Source organism: Anarrhichthys ocellatus, unplaced genomic scaffold, assembly GCF_004355925.1.
Source record: "Anarrhichthys ocellatus isolate YVR2014 unplaced genomic scaffold, GSC_Weel_1.0 scaffold7, whole genome shotgun sequence".
Taxonomy (NCBI): domain Eukaryota; kingdom Metazoa; phylum Chordata; class Actinopteri; order Perciformes; family Anarhichadidae; genus Anarrhichthys; species Anarrhichthys ocellatus.
The window spans coordinates 3,366,058-3,392,418 of record NW_022280037.1 but is presented as its reverse complement, the minus strand read 5'-3'; the positions used below and the strand labels follow the sequence as shown (position 1 = coordinate 3,392,418).

Below are 26,361 nucleotides of genomic sequence, written 5' to 3'. Positions count from 1 at the left end.
ACCGCCGCCTGCTGGTCTGGATGCGTCTGTTTTTCCTTCCTTTTAATTGGCTGGGTAGCTTACTGGTTATAGTAACAGCCCAAATCTGACGTAGGAGAAGTTGTGTGAAAATATGGCATTTATATGGCATTGATCATTTTTTTTGTACATTATTGAAATTTGATTGTTGGCAGTGGAGGAGGCATTCCAAACATTTACCCCAGTTAAAATAGCAATACAAAAATTAAAATACAATAAATCTGCCACTTAATAAGTAAGTATTATCAGTGTTATTAGCAAAATATCCTTAAAATACTTTTAATAAATGTAGCTTACATTTGATAATACTTAGGTCTATATGAGTGCTGTACTTTTAGTTATTATGTTGATATTATTATCCATGCATTTGCTGTTGCTTTTAGTTGGCTCATGAACTCTAAAGTTAAGGCAAGGTGGGTTAGAAAATAGATTTGTTTGGTCTGTCTGGGCTAATAGGGCTAAAAGGTTGACACAATGCATGAACATTTTTTTTCGAGTAGGTGGCAATGCATCCTCAATTATATTACCTTTTAGAGTGCTGTCACATTAGGGATATAGATGTATTATATTTTACTTACCTTGTGTTGTCTCAGTTATTCTGCTGGTATCGTTTAGCTTTAGAGATATAACAATAATTACATCAGCAAAATGGTTGTATAATGATAACTAATAATTATATAGTATATCCTAAAAATAGAGACGACAACAATCTATAGGTGTTTACTTGACGCTCCCTTAGCAGCCTTCAAGGCAGGTGTTTAATTGTCAGACGGCCCCTGAGTAGGTGGGAGTTTCTCTTGTTTCTTGGTGTTGGAGGAAAAAAAACAAAGCAGCACCCATCAACACCAGACACCAGCGATCCGGAAGCTTTCTGAGGTGAGCGATGTGATTTAAAAAAAAAAAAAAAAAAGTAATGTATCCGTGTGGTGATCTAAACGTGGACTGGAAGGGTTTAATCGTTCAATCGTTTCCATCAAGTTACAGAGCTGGAGGAGGAGGAAGGAGTGCAGACTGTTGTGAGTGCCGCAGTAAGCGGGCCAACACAGTCGCCGAAATGTGTCTGATTGTAGAGAGAGAGAGAGGCACATTTTCTTTCAGTTATGACAATACGATGTCAGAATTGAGTCTAAACGTCCAAAGGCTCCCTGCACTATAGCACCGTGTTGTTATTGGTTATTCGGGATGAAGATGTTTCTGCCAACGTGTCAGGCTATTACACCCAAAACAGATCTTCGCTCTACATCTATTGTTCCTAATTGAGTAAAATGGGTGGGAGACCGTTAATGAGCAACCTTAACTCCCAACTGTAATAATAGTAATAATAGTGCATAAGAAATCTTTAGGGTTACAGCCATGCTGTGACCATGCTTTATTCTCTCTCTCTCTCTCTCTCTCTCTCTCTCTCTCTCTCTCTCTCTGTTTATTCTCTCTCTCTCTGCTGTAGCCTGTTGTTGTTGCTGTTTTTCTGTTGGATTTACACTAAAAGGATTTACACCTGACTGTGGTGAAGGGAAGTGGCCTTTGAAATGTCAGATTTCTAATGGGTTTTTGACATTTTAGCGGGTCATCCGTGCATAGCATTTGAAAGCGTTTGAAAAAAAATATTTCATGCATGTGGAAAAGGGTGAAAAGTGATTTAAGGTACCTAATTGTATTTCAATGAGGTCCGTAAACAAACAGCTCATCAGATTGGAGGTTAAATGAAATCGAAGATGTCAGTTGTTTATTAATCAGAGAGATCTGTCATGTTCCAGGCTTATGAATTGTCATGAATAGAGATGTTGTGCTTTTAAGGACAAGACATTTCAAGAAGGATTTCAGGGAAAGTCATTAATGAAAATGGTAGTTTTTGAAAACTGGTCACCATTGGAATATATTGGAACTGTTCCTACAACTTGTTTTACCACACCCTTTTAATCAAACAAGTGGTGCATCTTTAATAACCCTCCCTAAACCCCTGCATAATATTAAATGTTAGTATTTTATTGAAAGTGGAATTGACTCAGGTGTTTGTGGCTTGACTCCTTTTGATTGTCTTGTTCACTCTGAGGCTTAAGTATACTATTTTTTCCAAATTGTAATGCCTTTAAAAAGTCTTCTACCAGAATGAAGTGTTGATAGTGTGCAGGAGTTCACTTATATTGAGTGTTTAATAATGAAAAGATTTTCAGTGCGCTATCACTTTAAAATGAGATCCACAGAGAATGAGAGTGCATAGTACATTTTCCAAGATTAGAGAGCAAATGAATGCTGATCATCTTCGATTATTAGGATAAACTAAACTGAGATTGCAGTAGAGATGGATTACCTGTACAACTGCTGAACAGGCTGATGATAGACCGTGGCACCGTATGAGAGAATCATGCGTAAGCCTCTCGCCATGGATTTTCTTTATTTTGGTTGGTTTGTTTCTGTCTGTGTTTATTTAGCACCTTGAGCAGGTAGACAGCTCCAGTTGCACAGAATAAACAAACAATAAAAACACCAATAAGCATGGAACATAAGATATTCACAGATGTCACACTATCTTGTCCTCTCACTTGTCACACATGTTATGCTGACTATATGAAGACAAGTTGTCCCATCTGATATACCAGGACCTCTTTTTGTAGCAATAGATATCCTGTATGTATTAGATGTTGTGATATGAGCACTCTTCTGGTTGGCTGTGATCCAGATCAAGATGTTATTTATACATGATGACACTGGTGGTTTTGCTTATTTTGATTTGTAGTGTACTCCTTTTAAATATGTTTGAAATGCCCACCAAAAGTAGGCATCTATCTGAAGGCATCTGTTAAAATGAGCAGTTTTTGTAGATGTGGGAGTGAAGGTAATTTAGACTCTCAGGTCTCTCAGGCCCTTTGATCAGCTTCAGCAGTATAAGAGGCTGTGGGTGGAATCCTCAAGAAGCTCTGAGTTGCAGAGAAAACAGATTGTTCTGTGGTTATTTGTTATGAGTCGGGTTCATCCAGGACACATGTTGTACTGAAGTGCAGACAGACAGCGCTCCCCTGGGGGCCTACTGAGCATGTGCAGCCAGACAGGAAGCAGGTGTTTGGTTTGTTGATCACCGCCCGTGTGTGCAGTCATCACTCCAGTCATGCTATGGCTCATTCAGCCTTCAGAAAGAGGCTGGTTGGGGGATGCTGCAAAATCTGTGAGCCCTGTGCAGACACACCTCGGTGATCTGTGTTTGTGTGTTGTGTGATAGAGAGAGTGAGGTATGAAAAGAGTAAAGACTCCTCCCTCTTCCGCTGAGCAGGTGGTGAGCAGATTGTGATTACCTCCGCCCCCTCTCCCCCCTCAGGCTAAGTCTGATGAGGGTTGCCCATCCACACCCCCCAACACCACCCTCCAACTAAAACCATCACAGCAGGGGCCTGTAGCTCCTGTAGAGTTGAAAATAAGATGCACACACACATGGCATCCCCATTAAAATGTCCCAACAAACTACAGAAGATACACTATAGAAGAAGATGCTCTATAAAAAAAAAAGCATGTGGACGTTTCTGTCCACAAACTGGGGCTCATATTCATGGTTCGGGCTCCTCAGTGTCAATTCAGGGAAAATAAGTCTTGATGCTACGGCATAGAATTATATTTCAAGCAAAATTTTCACTCACTGGTGTGTTTGTGGCAAAGGTGCAAATACCTGTATCAGAAAGCCTTCCCAGAAGAGTGGAGGCAACGTATTAGTGATCAGAGCTATATAATGAGATGTAATGTTCAGGTGTCCCTGCTTGCCGTGTAGTTCATGTACAGTGAATGGGAGCATTGATAAGCTGGTCTCATCACAGCAAATACGCCGTCAACTCTGGTGTGACAAGACATCTTTAAAGCCGACATTCTTCAAGTCAAGAAGTGTTTACATTATTTTGTCTACCCACTGTTGCCTTCTTAGTATGCTCCCATGCCTCTCAGCATACTGCAAGTGATACTGTAATAGATCTGCTTCCACAATGTGTCATCTCATGTCATGACTCGTGTTGTATTGGCTTGTTCACAGTTCATTAGAGAAGGATTGTTTCTACAGAATACCCTTTTAAACACCAGGATTTCCATAATCAGCGGCCCAGTTTTAGATTAACATGCAGAGCACAGCTAACAATCGCTCATGAATAATTTACCGGCTCTGAGCCTTTGAGATGAAGCTGTTGACAGGAGAAACGTCAAACCTCTCACTGCCATGCAGGTATCGTGGCATGGGAAAACTGCATGTTCAACAAGGCTGCAGTCAAGGAGAGAACAACAGCTCTGAAACCGTTACTCTTTTATTTATGGTGATTGCGGGTTCTCCTTGGAGGTAGTCTTATCTCACAGTAGCTGACAGTTGATACGGTGCAGAGGTTTAGAAGTCAGCACAACTTCACATTTTATTTATGGTTCATCTCTCTGACAAAACAGGGTAATTTCTCTCATTCCCTCAGGCAGGCAATGAATCTTGGTGCAACTGAATGTTTGATGATGAGAGAGAAAGCTCTTCCGGGGGGCTGTCCACCAAATGCTTTATGGTGATTATTAGGTTCTGGTGCAGCTGGGAACAGCACCCAACCCCTGTAAGACATGTTTGGATGTAACGAGTTTTCATTTGTTTATGGAAACATAGATTCAGCTTCTGATTTCAGCATGACAGAGCACTTGAGGGGTCTGGTAAAGTGATTTAAAGGATAATACATGTGAGTAGTGGATGCCAACACACATAATTTATTGGTTTATTTGATACGGGACAGTGCACATTAATAAAACATTTCTGCAAAATGCGCCAGAGTTAGCCAAAAGGCTATTTTTCATCTGTAGTCCCAACATACCATCCTCCTCTGTTTCCCCAGTGTTTTAAGCCATGAAGGGCAATGTCGGTCAGTCCAGCACTTTGGTCTATAGACTGAAATATCTCAATAACTATTGAATGCAATGTCATGAATTTTTTGTACAGTAATACCCCAGAGGATCGATTTCACTGACTTCGGCAACTCCCTGTCTTTTTCTTGAGCACCAGCTGCTATTTTTTAATGACACGGTTACAGAAGTCCATGGTGCCAAGATGATGAATCCTGTAGCACCGCCATGAGGTTCACTTTTTGTGGTTTTTAGTTAAATGTCTCAAAAACCACCAGATGGATGGTCAGAATATGGTACAGACATTTATATCCACATTTTAATAACTTAATTTATTAATTAATTTAGCGCCATTATCAGGTCAAAATTAAATAGGACTAAATACCTTCAAAACGAATGACATTCCCATCATCCCCAGCCGTATTTTGTATACATAGTACTAATTTGCTTTTGTTGGAATGCTAAATTGAGATGGTGACCATCTTACATATTAGACCTGCTGGAGATCAGCAACTTTTTTTATTGTCATTGTCAGCATGTTGTCATTTTGCTCAGAGTCTGTGCCAAAGTGCAACCTCACAGAACTGGTAGCTGTAGACTCTAGTAGTCTGTTTCTTTCTCTTTATGTGTTAAGCTGGTGACAAGTAGTTTCAGTTAGTGACACCACCCAAATAATGATGCTTTTAAACAATTTACAGTAAGGCTACAGCAGAAGCTGATTTAATCAATATGAGGGAGGGAGTGATGAAATATATCTGGATTGAATCAGGGTTTATTGCGAGTTATCAACCTTCTGACTTTTTGTCTGTAAAACGTCAAGGATGGCATCCTCTCTCTCACACACACACACACACACACACACACACACACACACACACACACACACATACACAGATACCTCAGCTGTTTTTTCTGGCACAATGAGCTGATTAGCTGACCTGAGCTAGCTTTTTGCTCTCTTTTTCTGCTTCTCTGACTCAAAACTCAGTTATTTCATCACCAGCTCGCAGCTCCTGTACTGACTTCAGCATCTGTGATCGTAATAGTCTAACTGAGCACAGAGGAGAGATTTCACTCGTGCTGCCAGCGGGAGGCACAACGCTGCTGCCAACCAAGCCAAACATCATTTTGTAATCTGCTGCGTTGGCTTGGAAGCTTGAGTCAGGGATGAGGAGGAGAGAAATGAGCAGAGGGAAAGGATTAGAAAGACTTCCGATTTGCAGAGTTCAATAAGCTTGAGACGAAATGGATACCATGGGATAACTGTGAGCATGTTTGTGTGTTTATATACGATGGGTGAGACAGAAATATTATCCACGGAGTCTTGTTGTTAAACTGCCGAGTCATGCTGTGACGTTTGTCCAAATGTTGTGTGAAACCACACCACAGCCAGCCTGTATCCTTCAGCATCCTGCTCTGTTCTGGAGGTGGAGAGGAAGAGTTTAACTGTTAGCATCAGCAGCGAGCAGCGCTCAAAGTGAATGACTCGTCTGATGCAGGAGGAAGAACAGCAATGAGACGATGAAGGTCTGTTTACGCTTCTGCATGTCAAATTTTGTCAGAGCTCCAGTTTACAGCTAGTTGTATTTTCTTCCATTTAAGGCATCAATTCTGTTTGATTCAGCTCCTGTTGCTGTATGTCACAGTTCACACAATTCCTCTTTGATTTGTTTGCTGCCATTAGCTCATCACAGTAGTATAATGATAGGCACAGAACAGTTTACTTATTCCTGCAGCTTTCCATTTTTGGCTTTTCAACATGACGATTGAATTAATCACAGAACAGGCAAATGCTGCAAACAGTATCACCATAGTGTTATCACAAGCAACGCCTTTTATCTAAATAAAAACTACTTTACTTGATTTATTGTTGTATTGATCCCACGACTTCAACATCTCCTGTAAAGCACTCAATCAATTTATTTGAAAATGTGACAGAACATCATTTAATTACTGTAAGATATTAACGATCCAGTGAATTAAATGTAAAATAATCTTTTTGTGCATATCGCTGGCTTATTTATTGGCAGAGAGAGAAAGCGTGAAACCTCAGCTTCTGTGGAAACACAGCACTGCAGACTGCATGTGTGTGTACATTATGGATTTGCTTTGTGGTCCATCCTCAGGAGATCTCCTCCCCAGTTGTCTCCACAGGGAGGCTTAGATGCTGACAGCATCTGAATATTGACTGCAAGCTATACAGTTTCACAAAAGAAAGTATAAGAGACTACAACGGTGCAGAAAGAGCTGCAAAAAGATTACTGGGTTTTATTTTTAAACTAAATCTCCAGACCTCTCTGACAGTGTGATGTACAGAAGTCCAGCAGCACTGCCATTGATCAGCTCGCCCTCCTACACCAGACATCCTGCTGTGGCTTCAATAAGTGCCGTTTGGTAAATGCCTCACAAGACTTCTCAGGAAGTGACATCATTGGCGCGGTGATAAATCACACATTGGGATCAGCAATGTGTGCCAGTTTGGAGGCCTTTAGCTTCCTCTAGCTTTTTTCACTTCAATCTCGTATTACCTCACATCTCTTGTGAAAGTTGGACGGCGGAGGGTTGTGATGCAGCTTTGGCTGCCATTTACTGCTGCGTAGCACACGGTTTGTTTACTACCGTGTTTCCTGTCACAGCAGTCTCTCAAAATATCATGGAGTCTTACTTCTTTTCCCATGAAATCCGATGATTGATGTCTTTCACTCGCTGTATTGATGCAAAGCTTTATCAGCACTCTGTTGCTGCTCCATTTCCTCCGACTGTTTATTCGGTGAGGAGTGTACACAAGCCGAGCAGCTGGGACTCTGGAGTGTATCGATCGAACGTGTGAAGAGTGTGTGCTGCTGGAGGACAGATGGTTCAGGCGTCCATTCTGTGGCCATGGCAGTGAATGATCATATTCTGCACATGCCTCTGTAGACAAGGGGATACGCATTAAACTGCCAATCCTCAACAAGCTGTTTAAAATTGCAGTGGAGTAAACAGTTTAAGCTTTTACTCTTGTACTGTTAAACTGAGTTCTCACAACAGAAATATGCTTTTGCCTACGTGGTTAAATGGTTAAATGGGCATCTTCCTGACACATATTGGGGTTTTTCACAGATCCTGCAGTGTCATCCAATCAGCATGTCGCTTTCATGTGAGGTCTCCACTTCCATTTGTCAGATAAAGAAACGGACACGGTGGTCAATAGCAGCTAATGGACTGTGATGGTCATTAGACTGATCCTTGCAAATGCTATCAATACTGCACTTAGTGAGTGGCAGGTACTTGTCTGAGAAAAATGAGTCACAACAATTGTATGTTAAAGGTGCAATATTCTGAAATCAGGCCATTAATATAGCATTAAACAGCTTTATATTTGTAAAGATATAGTGGATATAATGTCTCAGCAGAGAATTAAGTCACTCTCCCTCTGTGTGATGTAACCAGAGCTTCTCCTTGCTTTGTTGACCCAGCCGGGCCGGCAAACTTTAAACAACATTGTTATTTTTTGCTGCTTTCCTCCTCTTATGCTAAGTAGAAGTAGCTTAGTGTTTTAGCTAAATGCTAAACAGTAGGTTAGATAAACTAGCCGCAGCAGCTTAGCAAAAGGTAAAGCAAAAGTGTCACTTCAATCTCAACAAACAATCATTGCATTATTACAGACATTGTCGTAATTATCAATTAACCCAATGTGATTACATTATGAATCACAGAGTGTAAAGCCCAATCATCTGGGAGCTTCAACAGGTGTGTATCAAGGCTTAAAGAGAGAGAGAGAACAGTAAATCTAACAGCTTGGCTAATGACCACTTTCTTTCATCTTTTCTTCAGGTATGGTCCAGTGCTGATGGCGCACTCTGAGCTGTTAGTGACAAAAGCTTCCCCTGTGGAGGGGACAGCTGTGGCGCTGGATGTTCTCAGCTTCCTGGATTCTTTTGGGGAAGAAAACAGCACTGCGGACAGATGCTACCGCTCGCACTCCCGCAGCAGCGTCCTCCAGGGTCTGCCGTTTGGAGGAGTGCCCACGGTCCTCGCCATCAATGCCGTGCTATGGATGGTACTGACTCACACCCACCCACCCATCCATTATATTTAACCACTTATCGCAGCTGATATTGGGCGAAGGCAAGGTACACCCTGGACAGATCGCCAGACTATCACAGGACGCATAAAGACAGACAACCATTCATGCTCACATTCACTCCTACGGCCAATTTACTCCACACAGACAGGCCGGCTAGCCCGGGATCGAACCCAGGCCCATCTTGCTTTCCGCTATCACTTTAGAACCCCTTCACTAGTCTATCTTCAATTATGATAAGCAAACAAACTAAAAATGTAAACTGGGACTTTAGTATCGCAAGTGTCATATACAGTCCTAGTTGGTGAAGTGATTCGCACTGTCACCACACAAAAACAAGCCCCTGGGGTCACACAGCTGGGGCCTTTCTTTCTGGAGGTTTTCACGCACTTCATCCCCTGCATGGGTTTCCTCCATATGAAATTGAATATGACATTTATAAATGTGTTGCATTCCCTCGACAGATAACGAGATGTGGTTAGGTAAACTTTGAGACTTTATGCTGCTCCTATAGGTGTGAGCGTTGCCATTGCCTTGCAAAATGGATTGGATCACTTTTTTTACATCAAGGCATTTGGATCTCGTTGTGATGCACAAGTACACACACACACACACACACACACACACACACACACACACAAATGCACACATTATGTGCATGTCATAGATATCAAACTGCATTAAATCTGCAATGAATTTTCCCCTCACATAGCATAATACAGTGTGTACACTGTTTACGAACATAATTGCATATTGTCAGGCCTTGTCAAGCTTAATCTCTGCACTGATGTCACTCTCAATCTGCCACCTCCGTGTTTTAATTGGCTCATTTTATCGCTGCCTAGTTGTCAAGACAACACAGAGGGTTGACTGCTGTCTCTTAATGACAAGCATGAGTCAAAGCGTGCATCCCCACCCCAGGTGACGGGAGGACGCCTCTGCATTAATTCTATCATCATACAGAATAATAATGAATCATCTGTGGGACTGAAGGAGAGCATGCCCACGCATCGAGACCAAACAAACCAAAACAACAGGGAGGAGACAGACACTGGGAAAAGAGCGAGATAATGGAGGGATTTTTATTCAAAGAAGGAGTTTGGACCCTGACTGTTAATGTGAACATGCACTCATTATTCAGCTACAAGCCTCAGTCAAGGCTGCCTTGATTGTCTCTGCGTGGCTCTAGATCACTAAAGAATGAATCCTTAATGGGGGCTTTTTTCTTATTAACATTGCTGTCGTCCTTGTCCACGAAACCAAATGTCTTTTAAACTCAAATAAATTAATGGTTTAATGATCTGTTTTGTATTTTTCAACATTCATCCATCATAGCCCAGTTCAGCTCTTTATATTCAACCAGAGTTGTTAAGCATGGATTCACTATTGGGTACTATAATATATCATTGAACAGGCTTCTTTTCTTTTTTACTTCATTGTGATGCTACACTTTAGCTCTCCATTTATGGCTGAATAGAGGCTATTAATATTTATTCTTGCTATTGACCACACTCATTTGGCTGTAGCATGTGTTCGTGTGTGCATGCTCACCTGTCTCTGGTAGTTTCCAAGACAACCACGTACCACTCTAAAGAAAGACGACGGCTCATTATTGCTGCTGCATTTTGAACCTGTCTATTATGTGTAGGCTCCTTATGAACGTGCAGCATGGAAAGGTTTTGGATAAGGCCCAGAGCAGATGAGTGTGTGTGTGCGATTGTGTAAATCAGATTCTCAGCAGCTTCACGCACTCATGTTCTGGTTCTGTGTTCTAGTTCCTGTTGCTCATCTTCTCCTGTCTGAGGAAGGCTGCATGGGACTATGGCCGCCTGGCTCTGCTGATGGAGAATGACAGGTGAATCCATCACGCGTAACAGCTGGTACACTTCTGGTTTGTGAGCCAGTGCAACATTTTAAGATTTTCTGTGGAACATCTCCTGAGTCCTGACCGTGAGGCCTCCAGCTCCCTCTGCTGAGTAGTAATGGTACTGCGTAGGAGGCAAAGTACTGCAAAGAGCTACTCTGCCTTTGCTTCTAATAATCATTTGTTGTTATTTTAGTGATGAATGCAAATGTGGCGATGTGTTCATGTATTTTGTATTAACAGTGAAAATAAAATGTTAACCCAGATCAGACATACACATACAGAGTATATGTAAGAGAGTGGTTGGATAAATGGTCTTTTTACTCTTTTAAAATTAGGGCTACAACTAATAATTACAGCAATATAGAATAAAGAAAAGCAGCAAATCCTCACATTTTAGAGGCTTGAACCAGCCAATGTTTGGCAAATTCACCTTGATAAAAAACGTAAAGGACAAGGCTATAAGGCTGGCGTTATTCGTTATTCTGTATCTTTCTCATTGTCAACAAAACCCACGAAAGGATCACTACAAACAATGTATCTGTAATCTGTCTCTCAATACTTTTTTACCCTGTCTGTGGCACTCAAAGTCCACTAGTTCCTAGTAAAGGTAAATCTGTAAACAGGTTTTCTATAAAAGGCATTGTAGTTTTTTAGCAAATGTTACTCAAATAATGCTTATGTATGGAACCATTTTCAACTGTGAATTAACATGCATAAGACTAACCATTGGCTACCCAGACGATGCCTCTTAGGCTAGGATATGGTTCACTGTTGTTTTGGGCGTTTTCATTAGATTTGCTGATGGTAAGAAAACGAAAGAATATCAGCAGGCTTACCCTTTAAACAAGTAATCAATTATCATATACCTTTTAAGGATACAAAATGAGTCAATGACCATCCAGCCGCCTGCGCGAGTCTGCAGCAGTTTTCTTCTGCTTGACCCGAGTCGCCTCTTTAGTGAAGTACGGGCTTGCTTACTTCTGCATGACCGGCAGCGGCTTCATAACACCCAAGGGCGAGCAGCATCTGTGTTTGGCCAAGCGGCCCTCTCTCGCACTGATTAAATTATGCTGCTTAATTTGACACAATGTTGAACTGTCAGTGGTACGGCCCAGAGAGCAATATCCACAAATTCAATCATCACACTGGCTTTATTAGATTCGACCATTCTGAATGTGTTCCATGTCTTCTTTATGTATACAGTTTGGGACTGCGGGACCGTCTGGAGCAGTTACATTACGTCTTTACTGTTACAGTACTGACATATTACATATTGGATGCATTGATAAGGTCGTGTCAGGCCACGATCAAAATGACAATATTGTTATTTCTTTGCTCGTCTTTTCAGTCTCACATCCCTGTTTTATGGAGAACCAAGTGAGAAAGAGAAGTCTCCGTCAGAGTCCAGCCCCTCCGACTCTGAGACCAAGGACATGGTGAGGTTTTGTTGTGTTTGGTGTAGAGTTTACTCCTAACTCCTAAAAGCAACAAGGAACCCCTTAACAGCATTTTCAGATCATTTAAAGGTATCCTTCACCCTATGCAAACACCCAGATGACGCCTCTCTCAACTAAACACATTTCATGTGTCCTAAAGGTCGAACAAAATATTGATTGCATTTCTTACCTCGTAAAATATTTGTCTATTCTGTGTGATGAAACCTGCATTGGTCCCATGTGGTTCTGCTGCCTTACTTTAAAGCTGCACGTAGTCGTATGTTTTCATTAACAACGTATTAAATAACTAAATCTAATGGGAAAGAGGTTACAGACAGAGATGAGGCAACAGAGAATGATTATCCAACTCTGCAGATTCTTTTAGGTCTATGGAGCGTTCGTACTATCTTGTAGCCCATTGTTGTGGTTTCACAGCGCTCAAGCTCCACTCTCACAGTTAGCAACCTGCAGTGGAGCATTTAGCAGGAGTACATATTTGATTGGTTGAGACTAGAGCTAAAAGGAGAGTGAATGTTGGACTTTGAGTAGTCGGATGGGCACAAACACAATGCTGAATGAATGCTAATGTTGCTCCTTGTCTGCCGGATGTGTGAACAGGCGTACATAGCATTTGAGGAGACTGACAGACTGACAGACTCTAGTTCTCTGTGCACAAAATATAAAACAGTAGGCATTGTGGGAAATGCAGAAACATCACTATCATCAACAATACCACTGATGATAGACTGTTCTCTTTTATTTACAGTAATTATGACGTGGTGTCACAGTTAACTTAGCAATGATATCTTGATGTCTAAAAATGCAGCCTACTGCACTTTTACAAATAAGTCCACTTGTCTAAGATGGCATTGCGTCAACTGTTGTAAGAGGAAAGTTTGACTCATTACTCATCTGGACTGTGTGACTCCATGACACCTGTGTGATAGACTGAGGTCACTCCCTGCATGTTTAAGACAAAGAGTCAGACTGGAGTCATCGCCCTTTTCCTACTCAAAGCTGAGGCTGCAGTAAAGTGGTTACTGCTCCAGGCTAGACCTATTAAATCTCCCCCTCTGTGTCACTCTGCAGACCTTATTACTATGCAAATAGTGGATGCTTGCAAGCAGCCAGATGTGGTGTGCACAGAATTGTATACATATGTCATCTATTATCTTTAATATCTAATCCATGGGATGTTTTACGATACTCTTCTCTTTCCAGGGCTTCTGCTCGTGGCTGTCATCACTTTGCCATATGAAGTAAGTACACAAAGCAGTTGCCCTTGTAATTATTTTTGCAACTTCTCTCATCTTAGCTTCCATCCTTTTATTGGCCCTCTGGCTTCAAAGCTGATGTCAGACGGCAAATGTAAAGTCTCTTGTTATATGTCATTTAGCAGCAAAAACAAACGAGTCTGGGCTCATGCGACCGCCGGTGCCGTGGTTTCCCGTTGAATATTTGCTCTCGCTCCAGTCTGACTACACACAACTAGAAAATATCCATAGTATTATGGTATTATGGTGGCGTTTGGGTGCTTCTGTTTTTAGCTCCCGTGCCAGTGGCTCACCGTAGGAAAGTGCAAACCCACCCTGAGAGTTCGCAATGTGTGGGCCGCCATGTGACCAGCGTGTCCCTCTTTTCTGCATTTAATTTTTTTCATGCTTTTCTTTTTGCTCTATTTTGTGACACTGGGTTTCCTGAACCTCCCGCCGGGCAACCACAGCTTCTGGCACCAAAGTAGTGGTGCCACAGTTTTAATCATGATGGGTCCTGGCAATAGACAGAGCTGCAGACATATTCAGATTGAGATTGCAGAGCTCTGTGTCCCATCACATGTGCATGTGTGGAAGTTCTATTATTGACGCCTCAAGAACAATCTCTCTTTTTGCCATGTGGCACACAGCGTTTGGGATCTATTGGATATGTGATTCAGGGATTCTGAAAGTTTCCCATCTCTCTGTTTCTGCAGGGATGACGAGATCCGTAGCAAATGCGGCATTGATGCCGTCACATACCTGTCCTTCCAGCGCCACATCATCCTGCTCATGACAGTGGTTTGCCTGCTGTCTTTGGCCATAATCCTGCCGGTCAACTTTTCTGGGAACCTCCTGGGTATGTTTATCTTTAGATGATGGTCCAGTGGGCCTACTATTTGAAAAGCCAAGGGATATCCTTAACCTCAGGAGAGTCGTATGAGGCATCTCGCAGGGAGAGAAGCTGAGTTTATACAAAAGTATATTGCATACATGAAATTAGATCAAAGCTACAATCAACTCAAAAGGTAATTTTAACTTAAAATGACTCGTAAAACAAGATTATGAAGTGAAACTATAGGTCTACTATTTATATACACAAAGGCTGCCTTTCATCAAATGGGAGTTTATAGCGTCAAGCCTCGGATTATAGGAATAGAAAGTGCTTCATATCCTCTTAACATACTCATGTAGGTGTGAAGGGTGGGATCGTGCAGCAAATTAGCTGCTAACTAGCAGCAAAAATGCCTTTTGGCAGCTGTGTGCTTATTTTGTAGAAAGTGTTGAGTAAGCCATTCCATAACAGGGTGAAGGCAGGAGTCATTAAAGGGGTCTACGAGGAGCTGGGCTGTCCACAGACACTTTCTTTTATTACTGCTGGCTATCATGTGATGAACCAATGTGTCACCAAAGCCATTAAATAAACCAACACCCGATGTCAGGATGCCATGGTAACAGCAAACAAAGAGTGCCCGAATTAAAACACCAGAGTTAGGCATGACCGCGATGTTTGAATGTTGGGTGAAATGTCATTGAGATGAGAAAGATATCATTAAGTTAGATGGGAAGGTTTTTTTCTGAATAGTGACGTTGCTTCATTGTTGCCTACAGACAAAAGAGGAGGGGTTTCCTTTTAGTCGTGAGAAAATTAAAATGTCTAGCTCTCTGTCATGTTTCATTATCTCTACAGGAGACAGTCCTGAAAACTTTGGGAGAACAACACTGGCTAATGTTAGTGCAAAGTAAGTCTTACATTTTATGAATGACATCACATCTCATGAAATAGCGCAGAAACCATATCTATATTAGTTTAAACACTTGTTGTGCCTCGTAGGGACAGCTTTCTGTGGCTCCACAGCATCTTGGCTCTGGTCTACTTCATCATCACGTTGCTGTGTATGGCTCACCACCTGATACGGCTGGAGTACCGAGAAGATGAGAAGGTCTGACACCATCACATCATACTGTTTAAACATTTAGGCCTGGACATTTTTATACTGCAACAATATCCATTTCATTCAGTCAATTTCTCTAGTCTAGCGTGTCAGCATGCTAATTAGGGCTAAACAAAAAATACAGCTGAGGCTGGATGGAAGGTCATTAGCTCATAAACTAGATTGTGATGGTTGCAATAAATGAAAAGTGAATGGGTCAACTAAGTGGTTACAATTCATCCTGAGGGGAACATGAACGTGTGTTTCACATTTCATGAAAAGTCAGAGGATCGTCAAAGTCATTAGGATTCATCCTCTAGTGACAGTGAATGTGTGCACTAACTCTGTTCATGTAGTAGTTGAGATATTCTTGTCTGAACGTAGTAAACAAACAGACCGGAATTGCCATCTATAGAACCACGGCACTAGCATGGCTGATACCTCTTAATAAGGTGCCGATTTTTTTTTTATCAGCTTATTGTATCGACTTCTCGTGATGATTACGTTATGTGTTTCAGGTAGCCAGGACACTGATGATTAGCTCCGTACCGAGAGAGATCTCTGACCCAGGACTCATCACCAAACACTTCCAGTACACGTTTTCTTATCTTTTTCATTGTTAAGTTAAATCCTCTCCTTTTGTTTAATTAATGTCACAAAACCATTGTACCTGCACAATCTCATCACATTCATCACGATTAACTCCTTTTGCTCCATTCACTAGTGAGGCCTACCCCAGCTGCACTGTCACCGACATCCGATTCTGCTTTGATGTCCACAACCTGATGAGGCTGGACTTGGAGAGGTACAGTAGCTGCTCCAGATTGGACCAACACAGTTGGGGATCAGTGTGAGGCTCTTGTCTGAGGATGCTGTGTTTTGCAGACGCAAGGCAATGAAAGGGAGGCTGTATTTTGCCACAAAGGCCCAAAAGGATGGGAAGATCATGATCAAGACCCATCCATGTGCTCAGATATTCTGCTGCGACATCTGTGGCTTTGAAAAGGTACTTTTTATCAGCATAATTGGGATTAGTAGGCGACTGCCTGTATATACCTGTAGCTCAGTTGTGCTGCACAGAAAGTATGTTTCCACTGGATGGCACTGCAATCCAGAAATAGGAACGCGCAGCAACAAGATATCCTGCCACTGTAAATCTGAAGATCTTTCTGAGAATGAAAGAGGCAGCGAGTGATGTGTGCTCCAACTTTTATCTGCAGGTGGATGCAGAACAGTATTACAGCGAGTTAGAAGAAAAGAGGACAGACGAGTTTAATGCTGAGAAGAACCGCATCTCCATGAAGAGGCTCGGCATTGCCTTTGTGACTTTTCGCGATGAGAGGATGACTGCTGTGTGAGTAAACAACAGTATGACATCAGGGTTTATGTTTGTCAGGTCCTCTCCTCGCATAAACCCCCGTCACATCTGGGAGCAACCATAAAATTCACGAAGCGGCATAAAAGCCGACGTTACTGAGCACTGATGCAGATCCCTTTTTGTACATCTTGTGTTGTCTTCCAGCATTGTGAAGGACTACGGTTGTGTGCGCTGCCGTCGCAGACCCCAGCAGTCCAGCATCACCACTGTGGTGCAGTCGCAACAATGGGGGGTCACCTACGCACCTGCTCCCAGTGACATCATCTGGTCAGTACTGACATTACCGGTACTCACACGGTTTCTTAAACCTTATTTTCCCTTAATTAGCAAAGTCAACATTTTTCACACTGACACCATCTACTACTTTTGTTGCTATTGTTGCTCGTTATAAATCCACCCATCCATTATAAATACGTGTTCTGTGCATGGTTGCAGGGAGCTGTAACCTATCCCATCATGCATTGGTACACTGACAGACTGTGGGAGGACACTGTATCAAACACATGCAGACACATATTTTGCGTGTAATATCCACTTTTACATGTCGTACCCATCATTCAGACACATTTCCCTGTAATTCATCTTGACATATTTGGTATCTTTGGAAACCTCTGGATTGTGGCTAGACTTTAAACCAATGTTTCGTGGGCTGTAATTTTGCTAATGTAACATCAGCTTGTGATGATGGACCTAAAAGAGTATATTTATTTAGACAAGAGGTACACAAATCTGAATATCTACATTCACAATACTGTTCTTATTTCTTTACCCATTGAGCTCTGTGCTGTTCTTTTAGAAAATTAAATTAACCAACAGCAACAATTAAGATGTATCAGTATATACTTTCACGTTTGTAGCAGATGTCAAAAAACAATTCAAACTCATTCCCTATCCATGATTGAATTAGCTATAAGGCATGTTTCTTATCTTGGAGACAAAATGCAGTTATATAACAAGTGAGTGATGCGTATGTATAAGATATTAACCAAAGACATGGTATTGCTCAGTGTTTGTGCTTCACGCCTGATTGGCTGCAGTGTGTTTGTGTTTTCTGCACTAACTAGACAACTGGAGCAGTCGCAGGCTGCGGGGTTGAGCAGGTACTTTTGTTCCTTCATTAAAACCGAGCGTTGAAGTGTGCTGTTCCCAACCCGCTCTCCAATCCAATGCAGTGGAAACACGACTCACAACTCGAATACAAGAGGCAACCGAGCTGGCTATTTCAGGCTTGTGTCAATACATACAGTACAGGCTTGTCAGGGGAGAGTAGTGTGGTAAATGCCCAGTCTGTCCTGCTGGATGATTGTGTATTGACGCTCATTAATTCTCCCGTCACCAGGGAAAACCTGTCAGTGAGCGGATCTCGCTGGTGGCTCCGATGCGTCCTCCTCAACATCCTCCTCTTCCTGCTGCTCTTCTTCCTCACCACTCCCGCCATCATCGTCAACACAATGGACAAGTTCAACGTCACGAGGCCTGTAGAAAGTCTGCGGGTCAGAGTTTAACTGTATGACCGTAATGCTACATTTGACCTCTCTTCCGTTTTCATTAATAAATCATTTTGCTGTTCAATCCAGAGCCCTGTCATTACCCAGTTCTTCCCAACCCTCCTGCTGTGGGCGTTTTCGGTACTCCTGCCCTTCATCGTCTACTACTCAGCCTTCTTTGAGTCCCACTGGACCAGGTACTCACCAGCCATCAGCCATCTCTCTCCTCTGAAATGGAAATGCCTGTCCTTCTTCAAATAGACCCTTCATGTGTAGCTGCCTGTCTTCCTCTCAACTCTCAGCATTGCTTTCTTTTTTTTCCTCATCTCAATTATTTTTTTCTTTCTCACCCTGTTGCTCTTTTTACTCCCTCCCTCCTTCTCTCTGTCACTCTCCCTGCACTGATATTCTGGGCAGGTTGTCATAGAGATCTCCATGTGAGGATAATGATATGCACAGTAGTCACCATGCGCAGGGGAAAGGCACATGGTGACTAGCAGGAGGAGGAGCAGAACTACTGTGCATAAGGAGACGACCTCACGCTGCACCAATGAGCACCCTTTCTATACATAACCACCCCCACAAACGTGTTGTGCAGGCGTGATGTGCGAAGGACCGAATGCAAATGAACTGTTTACTGGAGTGAAAAGCGTAGTTCGTGCTAATGAACCCACCGGTCCTTTACATGTCGAGTCAGCTGACTTTACATTACATTATTTCACATTATGAATTTACTATGTTGAAGGGAACTGCGTAGATATAGTTTTACATAACTAAATATGCATTGCATGATGATGTTCTTACAATCCCATGTTATTCATTTAATGTCTCAGATCTGGGGAGAACCAAGTAACGATGCACAAGTGTTTTTTCCTGCTGGTCTTCATGGTCATCATCCTGCCCTCTCTTGGTCTGTCCAGGTACACTTACAGCATATGCAATAACACAAAACAAACGTTACTTCTGCTTTTATGCTTATTTTCACAGAATTCCTTTGAGTTGACACATTGTTTAGATTTGTTGCTCTTATTTAATTCTGTCTGTAGTCTGGACCTGTTCTTCACATGGCTCTTCGATGTCAACTTCCTGGATGAGAAGGAGATCAAATTCCAGTAAGACAAGTCTTTTTGTTCAAATAAAACGTACAAAGAGTATCACGACCCCTAAAAAGACATTTCGGTCACAGCCAAACACTCAGGCTTCTTTGTTTTCTTGGTGCAGGTGTGTGTTTCTTCCTGACAACGGTGCATTCTTTGTGAACTACGTGATTACATCCAGTCTGATTGGCACAGCTATGGAGCTGCTTCGTATCCCAGCACTGACAGTGTATGCCTTCCGCCTCTGCTTTGCCAAGTCCCAGGCTGAGCGCATTCATGTCAAACGGGTCAGCTGAACCTTATCTCTTAGCTTATCCCAGTGTTTTTATTGCAGGTTCATTAGATTGTGCTTTGTTTTAAACAGCTTTCTGTGTTTGTTCATATGCAGAGCCAGGCCTATGAGTTCCAGTTTGGCCTGGAGTATGCCTGGACCATGTGTATCTTTGCAGTCAGTATGACCTACAGCATCACGTGTCCCATCATTACACCCTTTGGTGAGCAGCATACCTACAAATCCTCATCTACCTCTTCCTTCTGTCCACCTTCTGTCTTTCTTTACCATCCCATCACCTTCCCTCTTAGTCTCGTGTGTGTATGCGTCGTCTCCCCTCATGCCGTAACCTCACTCTCCTCCACTGCCTGCCAGTCCGATGCAGACTGTGTGAATTTGCTGCTGTAGTCCCAGACACCCAGACACAGTGAGTTGCGAGCCAGACGCCCACTCTGCTCCTGTCTCTGCCCAGAGCTCATCAAGCTTCTATTTGCCACTGCAGTCAAATATTTTTTGCGAACAGGCCCTTTCATACGCTACCCTGCTGTTCTGTGCATTTTACCTGAGCGGCTGTCTGCATATTGTTATTTTTCTGAGGTAGAGCCGTGGCAGATACTCTCATTGGTTGAGTGGAACCTCATTGGGTGGAAACACAAAGAACAACACAAGATACTTGCCAAAGCTAAATGGGAAAATTCTTAAATTACTAAAAAATAAACGTAAATTGCTTGTTTTTAAGACATATTTTCCTTTTTGTTGTTTTAAATCGGGTCAGTCTGTAGCCATGTCACAATAATTGAATTACACATTGCATTCAACTTTGCATTGAGCATCATATTCAGTGTGTGAGGCCCTTAAGGCTTGTGTGTGGGGTTCGGTGGACTTTTGGAGAACAACAAATAAAATATCACTATGATGTTAAAGGACCATACCAGAGTTTTCTGTCTTTCCACCCCAAATCAACAATACCGCCGTCAATTTTCCAAAGAATGCTCTAGTGTTTTGAATAATTAAATGTGTTTTCCCTGCCACGGTAGGTCTGCTCTATGTGATCCTGAAGCACATGGTCGACCGATACAACATCTACTATGCATACGTTCCCACTAAACTCAGCCAACGGATCCACAGAGCAGCCATCAACCAGGTCATCCTGGCCCCCATCCTCTGCATGTTCTGGCTGCTCTTCTTCTCAATGCTCAGATTAGGTACTTTATCACTTCCATTTCTATCCTGTAACAGTGTCTGCAACCGTCATTGTATTGTGAGCGTGCAATATAACATTGTGAAGTTGTAATTTACTGCACCTTACTGTCACAGGTCCAGTTCATCCCATCACCCTCTTCACCTTAGTGTCCCTGCTCTCCTGTATTGCCTTTTCCCTCTTTCGCTTGTGCCTTAGGAAGCAACCAGACAAGTCAACAAGCTATCAGGTCAGCTCCGCCATAACCCACACAGACTAAGTTCAGCTAAAGACGCACTAATACTGAATGAATAATGTGCTATTTCTTTGTTTCAGATGTCTGATCAGCCAGCAGATGGGACGTTTACTGATGCAGACAGGAGTACTGTAACATCCAGCACTGCCTCCAGTGTACAATATCTCATATTTCTATTATTAGCCTGACAGTACACCATTCAACATATCTTACAGGATCATATGAGTATTTTTGCTTGTTTTAATAGTTTTATTTGTGTAAAGGTTACATTGGGTATTGTTGTTGGTGCATTTACTGTGCTGGTGGGAAGCTTTGACACCTGAGATCTCAACTGCTGATCAGTGTTGCACTTATGAGCATTGCATTTTTGAGCAATGTCAGAGGATTAATCCAAAGAAAATCTTTGCTGTCAAAGAATAAATAGATTATCTGCATATTTCTTCCATCGCTGAGTTAAAACATGCACCAACACCTGCACGATCCTTCAAAGTGCATAGGTTATATGTCTCCAAACCTGGATTTATGATAATTGCCATTCACTTTTTTTTAGACTGGATCCAGGATATGTACACTCGCACTAAATATGTTAATTAAGATCTTAAGTTAGTGCATGAGTTAAGTGTAGGGTGGGTAAACGATAAACATACTTTAATCTAATGTACTCCCTGTGAATTGAGTGATTTACTGTGTGACACCATCATTAACTATATGTTGATCTTCCTCCCTCAGCTGTTTGTGGCGTCCGTGCTGCTGGAGCCAGAGCTGGCTTTGACTCCCATGCCGTCCCCGGCCCACCACAGCTACGGTGCCATGGCCAGCTCCCAAAGTTCAAGCCACGGCGCGGCGGATGAAGAGGAGTGTGAGGAAGGCCACGCCCAGACCCATGAGACTGAACTCCAAGACCCCCCAGACCCCTACTGCTCCAGCCCACTCATGGACAGCCCCGTAGGCTTCCAGTAACACCAAATTCCCCCAAGCTGATTCCACATGTCCTTCACCTGGGGAACACAACTTGCTTAATGCTGCAATGCTGCATTTTCGCTTTTGACCTCAGACTCTAACTTCGTTGCTTCAGACCCTAGGACCAGACTGGGCTTGATGAAGAACCTGAAGAGGAAAGAATGCAGGAGCAGGGTCCATGTAAACGCCACTATAAATACATAGACCGCAGTTTGCTAAAACATCTCCTGAACTTGTCTCATGGACAAAAACGCCAATCTCGACAGACGATACTTCCCTAAATGTACAGATTATTTCAGTTAAACTATTGGATGCTACATGCTACATGACAGGGATCGCAACTTCTCCTGTGACTTCATTTGCAAGTTAGAAAGGTTTCAAGTAATGAAAGTGTCTGGGGTGGAACTGCCTTTGGGTTGCTATCAGAGATACTCTCTCCATGCTGTGCCACTTGGACATGAGTGGAGGTGAAAGTTCCCATCAGTGTGGGTGGTGTGAGCAGGCTTGCCCCGGCAGACTGACAGAGTGGTCTGGGCACGGGTGATATCTGGTTCCTCGAACGCAGAGCTCAGGGAGGCTGAGGGTGAGGGCAGCTAGTTGTGAAGCCATCTGCAGTGAGAGAGCAGACAGACGGAGGGCCGAATGTAACTCGGAGATGTACTGTAATATATGTACACTCTCAACAAGGAGGCACAAGCAGCTTGGCTGTACCTGAAGCTTGTTGTAACTATTATCAATTTACGTTGCTATTTTTGCTACAGTATTTTTGGTGTCATTGATATTGTGGTTTACTGGAGATTGTTTAAGGATTTCCCGTCTTAATCAGAGTATTCCCTTATTATGCTATTTTGACGTGATTTTGATGTGATCCAACTTTATTTTTATTTTTATTTATTTCAAAGGAATAGTTCAACATTTTGCATATGCTAGTTCACTTTCTTGCCGAGCGTTAGATGAGAAGATCGATACCACCTTCACATACGAGCGTGGTATAAATCTCGTGGTCTAATTATCTGCAAGAAAGGAAAGTTTCTATCCCAAATTGTAGAATATGTTGAGAACTATAGCGTGGTGTCTACTTCTTCTCACTGCAAGACAACAATATTTAACTCTCGAGAGGAATTTATACATTTTTTTATTTAAATTTCACATTTCTGCATGCATGTTGACCATGTTGTATACACGAGGTATGCATTTCCATCCTTAACCATAAGGTCAAGTTTCACATGTGCTAATCTCATTGTCAGTCTGTGTGTTTCCAAGTGTTATTTTTTGGTGGAGGGATGAAAGTTTATTTTTTCTCCTGAATGTAAACTGATTGTAGTTTGTGATTCATGTCTCTTGCTGTGCCTTGAACAGTGTTCGTGTGACAACCCGGCATGGCCTGAAATATGCTGCATGGACTGAAAACTAAAGGGGGCGGAGAAACATCTAAGAGATGAAAACACAACAACAAACACAAAGACAAGTCAATGGGTAGTTAATTCTGTTAGTCATCAGATTCCACTAAGATGTTGACCAAACAATCTTAAAAGGTCTTTTTCTGGAGCTTTTGACTATACCACATGGTCTTCAACTGCAGATTAGTTTGTTCAGTTTTCATAAACATGGTCATGGTCAACTGTAAATGTTCAAACTTTATACTTTATTAGTGCAGGTTTTGGACTTTTTTTTCATTCTTTAGAGTTTATTCATGTTGATAAAACAATCTTTACTCAAGGTCCACTTACTTGCTCTTTCTGAAGCTTTTAGGAGTAAACCATATTTGGACATGGAGAACTCCTAAAGATGCCCAGAACAATAGAATGTTTGACTGTTTACAGATCAGTGACAACTGAGCAAACTTCATCTGCCGATGAACACCATGTGATATGATCGAAAGCTCCGGAACAAGCAGGCGATTATTGTAATTTCAAGGTGAAGAACCGTCAAGCTCAACACTAAGCTATCTTACTGTGTGTGTTTACATCACAGCAGTTCTGTCATTTCTTTAAGATGTTTTGTATTATGTCCTCGTCGGTGCCTTGTTGACTTCAATCAATATTTTATTAGTTCATATAAGATGTATGACCAAGCTCTCTGTAGAGGATACAATCTTTTTATCCAGTGCCGTTCCCTTGTAGGGTTTCTCTTACATGTTACCATGTTTGATTAACAGTGACAGCAAAATCATAGGCCTGTGATATAAATAGTTTTCAGATTTACTGATGGCATATTATGCATAATGTTTAATCTGTTTGCTACATTTTACATGGAACCTAACTGCAGTTTCTCATGCTGTATAAAAGAGATGAAAGCTGGCAGCAGAGCGAGAGTGGTCAGTGCAGAGGATCATGAAGAAAAATCTATTTGGAAAAATAAACATCAAAGAGCATCTCAAAATGTCTCTCTGTGAACTACCAGTGTGTCCTGTGGGCTTCACAGATCATTAAACGTACTTTCCTTTGAGAAATACAAAATAAAACTTATTAGTATATTCTTAGCTCTAATGTCCATGCTTAACTAGTTTTATTGTATCCTGTCATGTCTGTTCATATACTGTCGGCTTGGCCACGCGAGGTCTATTTGGAGGTACATTAGCTTTCCAGACATGTCCACTGTTTTTTGCTCTTGGTTATGAAATGTGTGTATCATAAGTGCTTTGTTTCATACCGTATGTGAGCCGGCTGTGAATGTGGGTTGTTGTATCTACAAGAAGGTTGAGGTTAAAGGAACGGCTGCATTTGAGATTGATCTCTGTCAGCTGTGTTGTCGATGAGTTTTCATCTGTCAAAAGTGAAGTGTGCTGTGATCTGAAATTAAAATGAATTCAGCTCGATCCACTCATCTTGTGCCATGAACTCCTTATTGCTCTCCTCTACTGTGGTCTCTGATGAAGGGTTTTAAGAGGCAGGGAGTGACATTTCATGTGGTTAGCAGTAGTGCAAGAGTGAATGTGCACATGATGCCATCAGGACATGTGCAAAAGGATATATTGCATGCATTACTGGTTTAGGATTAACGTCAGACAATTTAAAGAAATAGTTTGAATTTGGAAAATTGTAGTTATTGTCTTTTTTTGCCGTGAGTTAGATGAGAAGATTGAAGTAATATCAATCTTATCATCTAACTCTCTGGAATATAGAAAATTAGCATGTTTCCCAAAATGCCTAACTATTCCTCTTAAGTCTGACAAAATGCACCACAGATGACCGTGATTCCTTCGATCACGTCTCTCCAAAGATAATCACAGAAAAGGATTTCTCATTTAAGAGGGGCGAGGCCACTAATGAATTCAGTGCATGTTAGCTTAGTGTTGGAAGCAGTGCACCTGCATACAAACTAGCCTCGGGACAAGCCTCAGTACATACTAGAGGCCTCATTGAGCCCTGAAACCACATCTTAGGATGGATGTGGCAATTAATTGTACGAGCATCTGCTTTTATCCAAACCACATTGGTAGTGGTGGCACCATAGAGCCACTGGTAGATGGAGAAGAGGTTCTGTAGTAAGTTGATCATACTGACTGGATGAATGTCATTTTTTCAGCAATAAAAGGGTTTGTAAGAAAAACAGCATTACATGGCTGCCATTATATGCAGTGCTTCTTCGTTGCTGCGCGTTACGAAAGAAAAGTCCCGAACATTTCCCCTGTCACCCGTGGCAACTGCTGAGAGTGTGCTTCTCAGTGAAAGGTGAATTCCTCTGGGTGCGCGGCCTGTCGCTCCTCGACTCCTGCCCAGATGCTTAGAATAGAAAATGTCTCTACCTCCTGCAGCAGACATATTGTCACTCCCATATGGGTTCGTTTCAGCATGCAAATGTTGCTTAAGAAGTTGGTGTTGTTTAGTATTTACATAAGATTTTGGCTCAAAGTAGTTGCAATTGCGTTGATAACTTTGAACTTTTTATCTCCCCGAGTACTCTTTCTATTTAGTAGCTATATGCAAGAGCTTCTGATCACACCTCACAATCCTCAGCAGATGGATTTTTCCCAGTTTTAAATTTCAAATTTCCATTTATTTTCCAGCACTGTACAGACTTTTTTTTCCATGTTAGCATAAAAGATGAGATGGTAAATTAATCCATGACCTTGTAAACATTCTGTTCTCAAGTTTCAATCTGTTGAGATTGTTTTGTAAACAATGTTTCACGGGGGGGGCCTTACTTTATTGAATCAAAAACTCTCATGTATAAATTGCTTCATCATTATATCCAAGTAGGTGTCTAGAACAGTAATCTAATGCAGCATACCAGGTTATGCAGGATATTTACATAATGTCCACACAGCCCCCGTAGCAAAAGCAGCATGTTAGCAGAGCAGCAGTTTCAGTCCTCCA

General features: G+C 42.0%; 1 protein-coding gene across 3 annotated transcripts; it reads left to right on the top strand.

Annotated features, from left to right (window-relative positions):
- Nucleotides 1–818: 818 nt before the first annotated feature.
- tmem63c (transmembrane protein 63C) lies at nucleotides 819–24,868 on the top strand. 3 transcript variants are annotated; one of them, XM_031847578.1, is made up of 23 exons: nucleotides 819–894; nucleotides 8,674–8,899; nucleotides 10,699–10,778; nucleotides 12,139–12,226; nucleotides 13,448–13,485; nucleotides 14,196–14,338; nucleotides 15,170–15,221; nucleotides 15,314–15,422; nucleotides 15,932–16,005; nucleotides 16,138–16,218; nucleotides 16,299–16,419; nucleotides 16,634–16,767; nucleotides 16,936–17,058; nucleotides 18,131–18,284; nucleotides 18,369–18,475; nucleotides 19,112–19,198; nucleotides 19,325–19,390; nucleotides 19,500–19,662; nucleotides 19,764–19,869; nucleotides 20,684–20,851; nucleotides 20,964–21,076; nucleotides 21,163–21,237; nucleotides 21,812–24,868. In XM_031847578.1, exons 2-23 carry the CDS (start codon nucleotides 8,690–8,692, stop codon nucleotides 22,040–22,042), a joined length of 2,523 nt encoding a protein of 840 aa, XP_031703438.1. In that variant the 5' UTR covers nucleotides 819–894; nucleotides 8,674–8,689; the 3' UTR covers nucleotides 22,043–24,868. The 3 variants fall into 3 exon arrangements, with proteins under 3 accessions (XP_031703438.1, XP_031703437.1, XP_031703439.1); XM_031847577.1 differs by lacking the exon at nucleotides 819–894 and adding an exon at nucleotides 4,825–6,384; XM_031847579.1 differs by lacking the exon at nucleotides 819–894 and adding an exon at nucleotides 8,569–8,589.
- The last annotated feature ends 1,493 nt before the right edge of the window (nucleotides 24,869–26,361 follow it).

Excerpts from the sequence above, each read along its gene's own strand:
- tmem63c (XM_031847578.1), top strand. The coding sequence starts at position 8,690 with ATGGCGCACTCTGAGCTGTTAGTGACAAAAGCTTCCCCTGTGGAGGGG. Across the intron at positions 14,339-15,169 it reads CTTTTCTGGGAACCTCCTGG|GAGACAGTCCTGAAAACTTT; the intron begins GTATGTTTATCT and ends TTATCTCTACAG. Across the intron at positions 20,852-20,963 it reads CTTCTCAATGCTCAGATTAG|GTCCAGTTCATCCCATCACC; the intron begins GTACTTTATCAC and ends TTACTGTCACAG.